The sequence below is a fragment of the Momordica charantia genome (assembly GCF_013281855.1).
Source record: "Momordica charantia cultivar OHB3-1 chromosome 8 unlocalized genomic scaffold, Mcharantia_2.0 BLBB01000008.1, whole genome shotgun sequence".
NCBI classification, from domain to species: domain Eukaryota; kingdom Viridiplantae; phylum Streptophyta; class Magnoliopsida; order Cucurbitales; family Cucurbitaceae; genus Momordica; species Momordica charantia.
In genome coordinates, this window is record NW_028275166.1 from 27,661,816 (window position 1) to 27,675,900 (window position 14,085).

General features: G+C 28.8%; 1 protein-coding gene across 1 annotated transcript; it reads right to left on the minus strand.

Moving 5' to 3' along the window:
• Positions 1–5,061: 5,061 nt before the first annotated feature.
• LOC111022203 (uncharacterized) lies at positions 5,062–6,743 on the minus strand. The gene is made up of 5 exons (XM_022299377.2): positions 6,572–6,743; positions 6,417–6,481; positions 6,162–6,321; positions 5,607–5,653; positions 5,062–5,428 (listed from the first exon to the last, which is right to left on the minus strand). Exons 1-5 carry the CDS (start codon positions 6,663–6,665, stop codon positions 5,228–5,230), a joined length of 567 nt encoding a protein of 188 aa, XP_022155069.1. The 5' UTR covers positions 6,666–6,743; the 3' UTR covers positions 5,062–5,227.
• Positions 6,744–14,085: the final 7,342 nt, after the last annotated feature.

The following is a 14,085-nucleotide window of genomic DNA, read 5'->3' on the forward strand; positions in this document are numbered from 1 at the left end:
ATTTTTATTATGGTATTAACAATATAATGCATTCAAGTCTCAATTACTTAAAAAAGTATTTGATGTATATGTTTATGATTAATTATTTATATAATAACTAAAAAAATCATGAAAATAACAAAATCTTTTCAGTCTAAAAATGATGGGTTAAACATATAATTTTATCATATATTTCAATTTTCATCTCCATTCTTTTAAATTTCCATTTTCATAATTTATGTATTGCTTTTTTTTTTCAAAGCCATTACGGTCCCAAACATTAAAAGAAAGAAGACATGAATTTTAAAAAAAAAATAATTGCATTTTTAACGAGGCTATATCAATTATTAATTTAGTAACATTTTTAATAAATTTTACGAAGTTGATAGATTATCAACTTCATGGACAGCTAGACATATTTATTTAATTTAAATTTAAATATATATACTATTTCCAACTTAATTAACAAAATATATATGAATGTCACATCATTATTTTATCAATAAATCTTTTATGATAAAAACTTGATATATCCAACCATGAGAGAAATAAAACTAAACATTTTCTAAAAGATTAGGGAGGAGAAAAATTTTTGCCATCAAAACATATTCAAGATAAAATTTGATATTCAAAAATTAGAAAACAAAATCTCAGTTCAAAAACTTCCAAATTTTATATATCCAAAAGAAAAGAAGAAAGGATTTTCCACTTTGTCAAATTGCCCCTTTTGCCACTCTTGGAGAGGCAATGCTTTTGCTTACTTTTTTTTTTTTTCCATATTCTAAATCCACAAAAAGGGAAGGAGAAAAAGGTAGTTTCACATCAACAACTATGTAATTAATTAATATCTACTAATTTTTAGAAAGTAGTCAATTCCATTAAAAGACATGTGTGTGCAAAAAAGAGGAGATGATCATATTGTTGCTTTAAAATTCAAGATTTTCCTAAGTAGTGTCTTTATGATAATTTAATGGTGGGTTGTTGTCTTTTTATTTTGTTCATTAAATTGAGTAAATGAGGATGGGACCAAACACTAACCATTAGACATGGGACAATTTCCATACCTATAAGTATATGCTATTGGTTGTTTTAATTTTAGACTAGCTTTTTATATCATGCCATATAATTCAAATATGACAAGTATTTGTTTCTTTATTTAAATTAGGAATATGTTTGACTTCATTATAGATTTCATTGAAAATTTTCATGTGTTTTTTCATCTTTAAATTACTTTCAACAATTGTGGGTCAAAGCGAGCATAGTTCAGCGGTAATTGACATATACGTCTAACCAAAAAGTTGTGAGTTTGAATCCCCTCTCCAACATGTTGTATTAAAAAAAAAAATTATGGGTGGAAGATGAACTTTTCATTATTATGGGAGGCTACAGGTTCTTCTTATCCATTTTTTTTCAACAAATTGGGTGTATGGAAGTTTGAACTTCCGACCTCAAAATAAATAATAGATGTCATTTATTGTTAGAATTAAGCTCACATTAGTGTTATCTTTATCCATTTAGCTATACTCGGGTTGATATGTTACTATAATTATAACTTGGTTATCTTCAAACATATTTAACTTCCTGCAAGAATGAGATGTTATGACAACTATACAGATTAATGGGCATGTCACTTAATTACTCTATGATTTTAATGACATAGGCTAGTTAAAATTATAATATTGTACAAGGATGTAATTAGAACTATTTAAAGTAAAATTAACATTAATATATAAAATAAAATTGAGATACAACGTGCAAGGCATAACACTAGGAAATTTAAAATCTGACATACAATACTGACAGGGTCAAATAAATGTGTGTTTTAAGTCCCTTAGTGTTTTTTCAATTTAGTTGTAATTGTTTAAAATGTTTTAATTTTTTTCTTAGTACAACGTGTGTGGGTGGGGAATTGAACTCACAACCTATTGATTGGAAATATACGTCAATTACCGCTGAATTATGGACAATATCACATGTTTATTATATAACCATCTGTCATAAACTAGTCTAGTCAGATTATGTCACGTGGCAATTAGACTCAAAGTCAATCAAGTCCAAAACCATGTAAGATGCACCTAAAACCCTATAAATAGAGAGATTAGCTTGATCCGTTTTCATCGGTAAGAAATCATCTAAAATTTCTTGAAATGTTAAAGGTAAAAAAATTAATTTTGAATATTTCGAGCTTCTTCAACTCTTATCTGACACAATAATTTGCTATAGTTTGGTAATTAATTATTAAAAATTCCAAATTCTATATCAACATATTTTAATCTGTTGGTGCCCTTTTAGCATATTGCAATGACATATGATATTAGCATGAAAATTTTGATACTTCCCTTGCTTAAATCATTAATATTTTAATTGTTCACTTGTATATAGCTCAACTGGTTAAAGATATTTATTTCGAATCAAAAAGTCGTGAATTCGAATCTTCATCTTCATATATTATACTAAAATAAATTATTAATATTTAATTAGAAAATGTGGGATTAAAGAATAAATAAAATCGTAACTTAAGTATTTAATATAATTAAATATAAAAATGTGAAATGGAGTTATTTCTTGTACAAGTATGATTTCGAAGACTTCTCAGCTGGGTCCCTCAAACCCAACTATTGAATTTTCCAATTGGGCTTTACTTTTGAAAAATGTCCAATCTTGTTTTCAAGGGAAAGCTCTCAACTTTAATTTAATTTCCTCTATTTTGATACATACCAAATTTGATAGTTTCCATGGCTACCCTCTCACTTCAGTGACCATCACTAAAAATTTAATGGTATTTAAAAAAATAAAAGATAAAATAGTTTTTTTTAGTACAACATATTGGGGAGGGAATTTGAACTCATCTGCCAATTACCGCTGAACTATGTTTGTTTTGGCAGAAAAAAATAAAAGAGTTATCTCTTTCTATATTCCTTTATTTTATTTGTCAAAATTTAATGTTGGGTGAATGGTCAATATCTAAGGGAGCTACAATCCTTGCACCACTGCACCAATTTGGAATTCTATTATTACATGGCCATTATTTACTATATAAATAATTCCATTTTTTTTTAAAACAAAGATACCATCAATTCATTGAGTAAGCTAAAGGGGCTTCCAAATGTAGGAACAAATGATCTAAAGTTTCGTTGCTCTTTCTACGTAAGACACATCAATTTTGGTTGAGGTAGAGGGATTTCATGCGTGATTGAATCCGATTGGCCATGTTGATGCTTCTGTGAGTAACAACACACCTACTCACACACCATATGAAGAATTTACACTTCTTTGGATAGATAGAATCCCACAAATTCTTGTATAAAACTGAGTTAATTTCTGCAGAAGGGGACACTAGAAAGCCTTGGAGGATTTTCACAGTGTACTGTCCGTCGGTTGAGTGAGCCCACAAAAATTTATCCCTTCCCCAAGCTTACATGAGGAAATTCAGCCGTGCTTGTGTTCCATAGAGACAAGACCAAAATTTTAGAAAATTGAATTATTATCAAAATAAAAATAGATATAATCCATGAGAAACAATTTGAAGTAGGTTACTAGATATATCTCCCGAGGGTGACTCATATTTAATATATGAGTATACTATTCTAAAGTTTTTCACTCTTAATTTCAGGGTTACAACTCGAACGTAATAAAATATTTTTTTTTTATCGTCTCAATTCTTATAAAATCATAGTTTTGAACTTCTACCTCATTATTTATGAATTAATTTTCTTAAAAAAAAATCTCAATCCCACTAAAATTAGTAAGATCTTACTTGAGATATTTTAAAGATGAAGCATATCAAAAGGCGAGCATGTCACTAGCTCGTGACAATCTCGATCCCGATATCTATGTTGAATATTATGTTTCATCAACAGTGATAAATATCAATAGCTGAAATTAGTATGAATTATTGGGGAAATGGGGACAACTTATTGCATTGGAAGAAAGTGAAAGTTTCGGTTGTTTTAAGAACATCTTTGGCTATAAAAATAGAATCTTTATTGTAAGAAATTGGACAGACAGGAATAGGGATCCCCTTCCTTTCTTGTCCTCCTAGGTCCATTTAATTAGTCAATGGTCGTCCTGTACTTTGAAAGCACAGACATTTTTATTTCTCTCTTTCATGTATTATTTTTATTAGATATCCATAAATGAATTAAATTTACCTAACCCATTAACTTAAGCTTTTGAGTTGAGTGGTGATTTATTCATCCTTAATATGGTATCAGAGTGAGAGGTCTACTGTTCGAATCTATGCATTGTTATGCAACTCATCATTTTTTTTCTCACAAAAAACACACCAATATAACAATGTGTGACATTCTTTTTATTTTGTTCACTTATATCTTTATTTAAATTTGTCGTCATGGACTCCCAACACTGTAGCAATGAAAAAGCACACTACATAACCGTCATAAGACGATCTAAATCCATCACGACATCTCTTTTGCCGTGATATTTTTTAAACATCACGTACGGAATTCATTTTTTCTCATGATGGTTACTTTTTCATGATGTTTTATAATCGTCACGAGAACTTTTGTTATTCATGATGTTTATTAACCATCACGAATTCCACTTTTCGTGACGGGGCATTGATTTGGAGTGTGTCTTTTGCTTAAGGATTTTATTAATTTGTTTTGTTTTCTTTTAATTTGTAGTAATCAAACAACTATCTATATACGTTTCTTCTAATCTTGTTTTTTGTGGACACACACTCAAATCATATGTAGAGATTGCTTGCTTGCTTCTAGGGGGCTGTGCTCCATCTTTTGAGGATGATTTAAATATAATATGATACCAAAAAACACTCAACATTTGCCAGTGCAGAGCTCGGAAAAACTTTGTAATAATTTGGAGTACTCATGATCTCTCTCTTTGATTCACAAAATTGCTTATCTTGATTGGTAAAACAAAGAAGTTGCAAGAGTGGAGCTGATACAACAACTTATCTTAAGCCACAAACAAAACAGAAAAAATTGCTACACTAATTTACACATAACATATAGGTATTGCTTAGTTCCATTGTATATGTCACAACCTATATATAATATGATATAGAATAAGGAAAAAAAAAGGAAAACTAAATCAACAGCATATCCTAAGAGTTCTCGTGCTTATATAACTATATGATATATATTATAGGCTAAAAAAAGGCTATGTAAATGAAGAAGGGCTACACTTTCTATATATGGGGGGGCAAAATTTGCGAGCCTAGCTAAGAACCTAAACTATAAACTATAAAGGGGGGCTTTTGTTTTTCTTAATGCAAAGGTTCTTGGTTGTTGATTGGGGGCTTGCGGTGAGCCCAATCTTTATAATCTTTGTGCATCAAATTGGCTATCTCTTTGGCTGCCTTGAGAAGCCTTCGAGTTTCCTCGTCTCTCGCCTTCGACGAACCGGACGATTTTGCTTTAAGATGGTTAGAATTTCTTGATCTCTTTGCGTTGATAGTACTCGGCTCCTGTGCGTCAAAGAAACAGCATAAGTTATTGTCTGTTATATCAACGATCATATCATGAAGCTATATATCATGAACCTAAATTCAACTCTAAAGTTCAAAAGTTCGAACTTTCACTCCCACGCCCCTTTGTTCGAACTCGAAAATAAGAGAAATGATAGACGGAGAGGGTGAGAGAGACCTGATCTTTAACTTGAGATGTTTGAAGAGAACTCTTTTTCTTTAGTCCTGCATCAGACAATGAATTGCTAATTATTTACAAGTATATATATATATTGCTTTTGAGTACTTGATAAAATTTTGGTTACATACATATGAAGATTGATAATGAACATTTTGAAGCTCTTCTTGCAATGTCTGGAAACTTTAGAGAAGAAGAATAATTGATGGTATTACAAAATAATTTCATTCAACACACACATATATATATGTTATATCAATATATATATCATTGGACCCATTTTGCTAGACTAATTAACACAAAACCAAAAAGAAGATCCTATAAAAAGGGGTCCAAAATATGGTTTTTTTTTTCTTTTTTGCCCTAGCTAGCCAACTGATCAGTTATGTTTAGGAGGATGGTGAAAAGGGCCTTTATAATCTGCACCAAATGTTGCAAACCCACCAACATTGAGGCTTTTTTTACAATTTTTGTCACCCATTTTTCTACTAACTCCAAAATGATCTCCCTTTTGATCTTCAAAGTTGCATGTTGATCTATCAGAGTGGTTTGCACCTGAAATAATTCTTGAACTTTCTTGATCTTGTTCTTCTTCTCTCTGATCATCATCGGTAGCAATCTCTAATTTCCTCATCATTCTCTTCACTGCCACTCTCTTTCTTCCATTCCCCATTTTCCTCAAGCCAATGGCATCCAACCCCACAAGGGTTTCCTCCTAAAACCCAAAAAAACCAAACAAAATTAGATGCTATTTGGATCAATAATGATTGTGCAATTGTAAGATTAGCAAAATAAAGCTTAACAAATCACCTCTTCTAAAGACGATTCAGAAAATTTCACTGCAGCAGGCGACAAGTACTGTTTGTCTGAGTTATCTACACAAAGCAAAGATTTCCGAAAAATAAGATAGGTGTGAGGAATAATGTAACTCGAGATCGAGAATAAACTAATCGTAAAATTGATACCTGGGAGAGCATGGGAGACAGAGATTAGGAAGAGAAGCCAAATGGCTAAGCTCATGAGTGGTATTTTGATCATTATCATCATCTTCTTCTTCATGGTGTCACTTTGATTATTCTTTCTAATTCCTTTGGTTGGGTTTTTGGGATTTTGATAGAAAGAAAGAGAGAGAGGGGAAAAGAGTGAGATCCTTGGATGGTTTTTTATAAAGAGTATTGTGAGTGTGATAAAGGCAAAAAGAGTCAAAGCTTTTCTAGGGTTTCCAATCACCTACCCTAAAAAAATAGTTTTTTTTTCCTTGGTACCTTCAAAAGCTTAGAAAATCTAAACAAAGAAACAAAACAAAACAAAACCCAAGTTTTAATTTATAAAAACAAATCATGAGAAGAGGAATTAATTAAAGGGGAAAAAAGATGTCTTTGTGATTCCATAGCCCTCTTCAATTGACATGCATGCTTAGGGATGTCTCTCTCTCTCTCTCTCAATAGCTAAGAAATTAAGGAATTGTGTTTATTTAAATACGCATGCAAAATCAAACACACCTAGTATATGGTAATCAAACAAAATATCCTTAGGTTTGTAGGTTTTGGTTTGTAATTACTTTAATTTGTTGATTTTGTTTCAGTTTTGTGGGAAAAAATGAATCACTTTGCACTCTCTAGTCGGGTTTCGTTTGAAAATCGTTAATGCATAGCTACTTTACACTCTCCATTCTGGTGTACTCTACTTCTTACACGTGTAGACTTCTTTAAATGCAAGATTAACAAAATACTAGAAGGAAAAACTAGAATCAAGTTACTGTATGGATGGTTTTTCATATACTCTTATATTTCTTTATTTGTCTCTACTTATTTAGAGAGATGTAAGGTATGACAATTTTTCTTGCTATTTTTGGTAAGTAGCTGTCCAATAATAACCTTAATATTTACAAATGACTTGCATTACCATTTCTAAAAATAGATTTTGGAAAACTATAAAGCAAAACAAGTTACCTAAAACAGCCTTTAGAATTCATCAATTTTTGTTAAGCAAAGTGATTAGAACAATTTAGTTTGGTTGCTTAGTTGAATATATGAACTCTACTTTGGAGAAGTCTTCATTATATAATAATAGCCTTTCTATAATTTTGATCCAAGGAAAAACCAAGAGTATGCCATTTGTGACCACTTCATCTCTTCTAATTACTTGGTATAAGTTTTGTAGTTCTTAAAATTTGTAAATATGTTTAAATTAGTCCATATACTTTCAAAATATCCACATTTTTGTTTTGGTATTTTTAAAAATTGACCACTTCTATCCATTGTTCAGTTTCATTTTTTCTGATCATTGTTTCGATCCAATCAAAATTTTAGCACGACTCTTCACTCTTTAAATTTCTAGAAATATAATTATAAATTTGTATTAAAAGGTTTCTATATTGTGTATAAAAATTTTGTTAATATTTTACAAACAAGAACCAAAATCATCATCTTTTAAACGTACAGGACTAAAACAAAAACATTTCAAACGTACAAGGACTCGAATGAACAAAAGTTAAAAATACAAAGATATTAAAATAGACGTTTTGAAAATACAATGACCAAAATGAAGTAAAAGCAAAACACAGGAACCAAAATAGTATATTAACCGAAACTAAAAACGAACTAATCACAATCAAACAAATCCTTTATTTATTTATTGTTATTATTTGAACATAAGTAGGATTTGGGTTTTCTTTTCCCCCTTTTACAGAATCACATGTTTAAAATTAATAAAGCCAAGTTTTTATATATTATCAAGAGATGTGGCTGATCCATGATCACAAATATTACTATAATCTCAAGTGGGTAGCCATAGCCAAGACACAAACTAGCTAGCTAGGTCAATGTTTTGGGAGAGGTCTAAGTCAGAGATTTGGTCATAATTAAAGAGCACATTTACATAAATAGGAATGTTGTTTAAATAAAATCTCTTATTATGGTCTGTTTATTATTTTATTTAATTAACATGTCCTTTAATTTCATGGCTGTTAGGGTTTTTGTGGTCAAACTTTTCTTTTTCCTGTTCTCATGTTTGGGGCATCAGAATCTTTTTGGGTGATTTTCAAATCGTTAGGTTAACACACAGCTGTTCATGTTTCTACTTTTCAAGACGGAGTTTACTTAAACCCGGTCTGGTAATTGACCATTTTATTTTTACTTTTTATGTTTTTTTAAAATTAAGCTTACAATAATTAGATATCCAATGTAAATTATTAAATTTACCCTAACTTAATCAACTTTAGCTTTTCGGTTCATTAATTGGTAGTTTAATATGTTAACATGACATCAAAGTCAAAAAGTTCAAGCGAGCGTTCGGTCCAAAAAGGAGATTGGCCAAAATCGATGAGCTAAAAGAGCTACGATCTTGAAGATGTATGTTAAAGATCGTCCCACATTGAAAATAAAAAGGGCCTTACGAAAGTTTATGATAGACATAGATTACTTCTCGCTCGTTGTTAATTGATTTTGAGATCGAACTCCATGAACATTGATATCATCCCTCACTACTAGCTTCCACCTGCGCATTCCTATCTTGTTATCAAATTTTGAAAATAAAAAACATATATTTATAAAAACCTACTTTTGTTTTAAAATTTTGGTTTTCTTTTTATATATATATATATATATATATATATATATATATAAATATTTTTCTCTCTAATTTGTGATATAATATTCTTTAAAAATATATATATTCACAAACTTACAATTACATTTTAATTCTACCACGATATTTATAAACAACATTAACTTTAGCCGAAAAGTTTGAATCTTAATTTTACTGCCCATAGAAGTAAACATTCTATTTCTCAACTTTATTTAGTACTTCTTTCAAAAAAAAAAAAAACTTTATTTAATACTCCTTTTTGGTCCATTTTAGCAAGCTGTTCGGTAAATGTAATCAATGTAACATCATGATTCGGATTCATGGCTCTACATATATAATATGTATAATATTATAATATAACATAATAAAATACAATATAATAGTTCTTAGCATTAGAGCACGTACTTTAGCTATTTATGGTAGTCATACTTTAGGAATTTTAATTATACAAAATTAACATTATAAAAATTTGTTTGTAAAATATGGCTATACAAGATTTACGATTAGACTATATTTGAGTTTAGATATTAGGAGGTCTGTTAAAGTACTTTATTTATTTGATCTAATCAGAAAATCAAAAATCGAGAGTTCGTTTGCTAACCATTTCGATTTTAGTTTTATGTTTTTTATATATATATAAATTAAGTTTAAAACCACTACTTCCATGTGTTTCTTTGTAATTTCGTTTCCAAATTTTGAAAATTGAAAAAAAGTAGTGTTTAGAAACTTGGTTTTATTTTTAAAATTATTTGGTTAAGAAGTCAAATCAGTTCAGAAGAAAACAATGATGATCGGGAGCACAATTTTTAAAAACATAAAATTGAAAACAAGGTCTAAATGGTTATATTTTTTTTTTAAAATTCTTTTTATTTATTTATTTTTTCAGTAAAAAAGTCACAACCTTTCGATATATATCAATTACCAGTGAAGTAGGTTAGCTCTCTTTCTATTGATGCACTTAACTAAATTCTTTAAATCTTTAACTTTCACTTTTATTACATTGAACCCCATTTTACAAAATCAACCTTTCCAAATACATTTTTACAAAATATTTACCGTAAAAAAGTGGAAACAATTAATTTCTCAATCATTATATTTGGGAAATTTTCATTTTTATCCAAACTAAACTGGAAAAATTATTTATGAAAAGCACTCAAAATGATATTGGTAATATAAAAAAACACATTTTTACTAAAGTAACGATTTAGTCTCTAAAATTTAGTTAATTTATAATGATTTAGTCCTTCTAATTTAAAATTTTTAACAATGAAGTTTAAAGTGTCTATTCTTATCACACAACGATTTAGCCAGTCTTGGTAATTTATAAATACATTATGGTCCCTCATCAGTTTATTTTGGTCGTACATATATAAGATAAACTTAACAAAAAAATTTACAATAGACCAAAATTATTACATACTAAAGTTTAGCGATGTGACAAAATTATTTTTTTTTTTACCAAACAGAAATAGAAAAATGGAAACATTACAAGAATAGATAAAAGAATAGTATTTTGATTATTTAGAAGGTGGTAAAGGGGTAATAAATTAATGAGAGAAAGCATTGGATACTGAAAAGAGGAAGAGCAAGAGAGAGAGAGGCATCGTTAGGAGGGAAGAATGAGGATACCAAAATTAAAAAGCATCAAATTAAGAGCCTTTGGGAAACATTGCAAGTGAGTTTTTATCGAATTACTAAAACCCTATTTCTTTCTTAATTATATTTAATTCAAATTAATTATAATGTTTCGTAAAAAATTAAATTAAATACATGTCTTTGATTAATACATTAATGTTTTTGGTTTGAAGAACACGAGGGCGTGGCCTCCCAAGTTCTTGTTTTCTTTTATTTTCCTTTTCCTAAAGTGTCATTAATTTCTTTTAACTTTTTTTTTTTTTTTTTTACCATAGGTTTGTTTTGAATTTTGATTTCATTGAAATACGAAAAAGAAAGGAGGGATTATTAATAATCAACCGACAACCCCCTCTTTAATTGAATAACTAACGAGTTTTTGTTTTGTAGTACATTTTTTATATTTTTTTAGTACAATGTTTGGAGATCAAACTCACCACTTCTTGGTTCAGATATATACTAATTATTATAGTTGAGTTGTATTCGCTTTGACATCTTTTACGTTTTTGTATACGTCTCATTTAATTCTCCTCAAAGAAATATATTTAGATACTGACAGGTTCGTAGAAAGTCTTTTGACTATCTTCGTCAAATTTTTTACCAGTAAGATAGAGAAATGAATAAAAGAAGAGAGAAAATAGATTTTTTTTTTTCCAAACAAATAAATAGTTGTCAAACTTTTGTAGTTGATAGAAATGCTGTTATTGATGATTTAGTATAAAAAGTCAAAATTAAAAAGTGAAATTTCATAACCTCTTGATTTGAGGTATATGCCAATTACCGCTGAGCTATTCTCGTTTTGGCAAGACACTAACATCCTTTCAAAAAAAAAAGACATTAATAATCTCTTTTATACATTAAAAATTCTAAAATGTATCATTTTATTTTAATTATAATATTCTAAAAAATATTTTTTTAGTACAAGTGGGGTGGGACATCGAATCCACGACCTTTTGATTGAAGATATATATCAATTACCGAACTATATTCGCTTTGACATATTCTACAAAATATTAAAATAAATAATTAAACGTAGGATTCATATAACAATGATAATCAATTGAACTACTTAGGGTAACTAAAATGGAAAAAAGCAAAACATTACTCATCTAAACTAAACTTAATTACTGTAAAATGAGGAAAGACAATAAAACTTGTGAAAGAAAATGTTTACAATGAAATCTTGATAGTTAAGCATTTAGGACTTTTGACACAAATAAATGCATCATGAATTTCATACAAATTACAATCTGCTGAAGTTTTTAGGTTGCAATAAAGTTAGGGTACGGCTCTGGTCGAGCAACTAATAGTATCTTATGTATATCTCGACAACTACTTCTGTTTCATTGAGCTCTTCCTTTTTATCCGCTCGTTTAAATGAGTGGAGGAGTAAATTACTTTTTAGTTGAGGTGGGACCAAAAGTGATTTACTATATAAGTTTCTTCGGCTTGAGTTGTCAAATGTCCAAAAATTATATTGTTTAAACAATGATTCAAAAATAGTAAAATACTAACATGCGGTTGATAATCACATATATTTTTAGTTTTCTATTTTTAAAAATTATATTTTCTTTTACCCTTTCATTAGTAAAATTTTTACCTAACTTGAAAACACATTTGAATTCTAGATAAATTTTAAAAAGCACAAACTACTTTTTGAAAACTACATTTTTTTTTCAAGACTTGATCTAGATTTTGAAAATGTTTATAAAAACTATATAACAAAATAAATGAACACATGGGTGAAAGTAATGTTTCTAAACTTAATTTTTAAAAAGAAGAAGAAAAAAAGTATTGCAAGATGAATAAAAGCTTGATCAAAAGAAATAAAAACAATAGAACTTAGAAATTGGGAATTTTGAACTTTAAATCGTGGGAATAGAGATTCGAACTCATGATCTTTTAATAATAAATAAATAATTTATTAAGTAGTTGAGTTTTGCCGACAACTATAAGAATAGTTAATGAAAAACTCAAAAGATGCAAATATAGTCCTTCATATTATTTAGAAGCGAAAAATATTTTTGATATGAAAGTAGGTTATGATATCTTAATGTATGAGTTTTTTTTTTCCTTTATCTTAAAAAGAAAATAGTTTTTTTTTTCTTCTTTTTGGATCCAAAAATAAATTCATATACGTTAGAAATGAAAAATATTTGGGGCAGCGGCGTTGGGGCCCTAGCCCCCCTGGGCGGCTGGCGTTTGATTCCCACAGCATTCTTTTTTTAATATTTTACTCTATATATACACTCATTTAATTAAAAAAATACATGAATAAATTTTTTCTTTACTAAATATGTCAATTTTTTTATAAAATAAATATACAAAAAAAACTTATTATAAATCAATAAAAATAAATTTTTCTTTACTTAAATATATACATGTTGGTGTGATGTTCAAATCCTAATTTTTCCAGAATAAGATTGTTCTTTTACACTTTTTATCTTCTAAACTCAGTTTCATGATTTATAAATTTCTAGCTTTTTAATGTTGTTTAAGTTGTTCGTTGATTACTACATAGAACTAAATTTTGTACCTATATCAGATGAACTTCCATGTGATGTTTATACAATCAAGATTTGATAATTTTATTATTTCTTTTCACAATATTTTTTATCACTCGACTGATAAAAAATAACTCAATAGTTGGAAGCAGGGAGGAGTGGATTTGGGTCTAATAACTTAAAACCTTTGTGTCTTTTACAGCTTTCCATGGTGTCTAGGGACTTGGGATCACTATTACCCATCATGGATTTTTGATATGCATTCTAACTCTAAAAATTCGGTAGCTTTTCAGATGGTAATAGATATTTTATCTAGTGAACTATGGTCGAATTAACATGAATCTATAAGATGGTCGTAATAGGGTATCTTATTTGTTATACTATATTTGGATTGACGTTGATGTTTAAGACGGTAATGAATATCTTATATGTTAAGTTATGTTTGGATTGACGTGAATCTTCGATATGATAATAAGTATCTTATTCATTAAGTTATGTTCAGATTGAAATTTATAGTATAGTTTGTAGTGCACAAACAAACATAAAATTATAAGATAAGATTGAATTGACGTCTGACCGTAGCTCAACTAGTTAAAGCATATATATGTCCCTCTAAAATGTTGTGAGTTCGAATCTTCACCCCTACATGTAGTTGTACTAAAAAAACTGAATGGTAAGTTTAGTTTATGAACTTGCAAGGTGCTGTATTTATAACAAGTCTTTGAACTTTAAATTTTATGTCTAAATTCATGTAG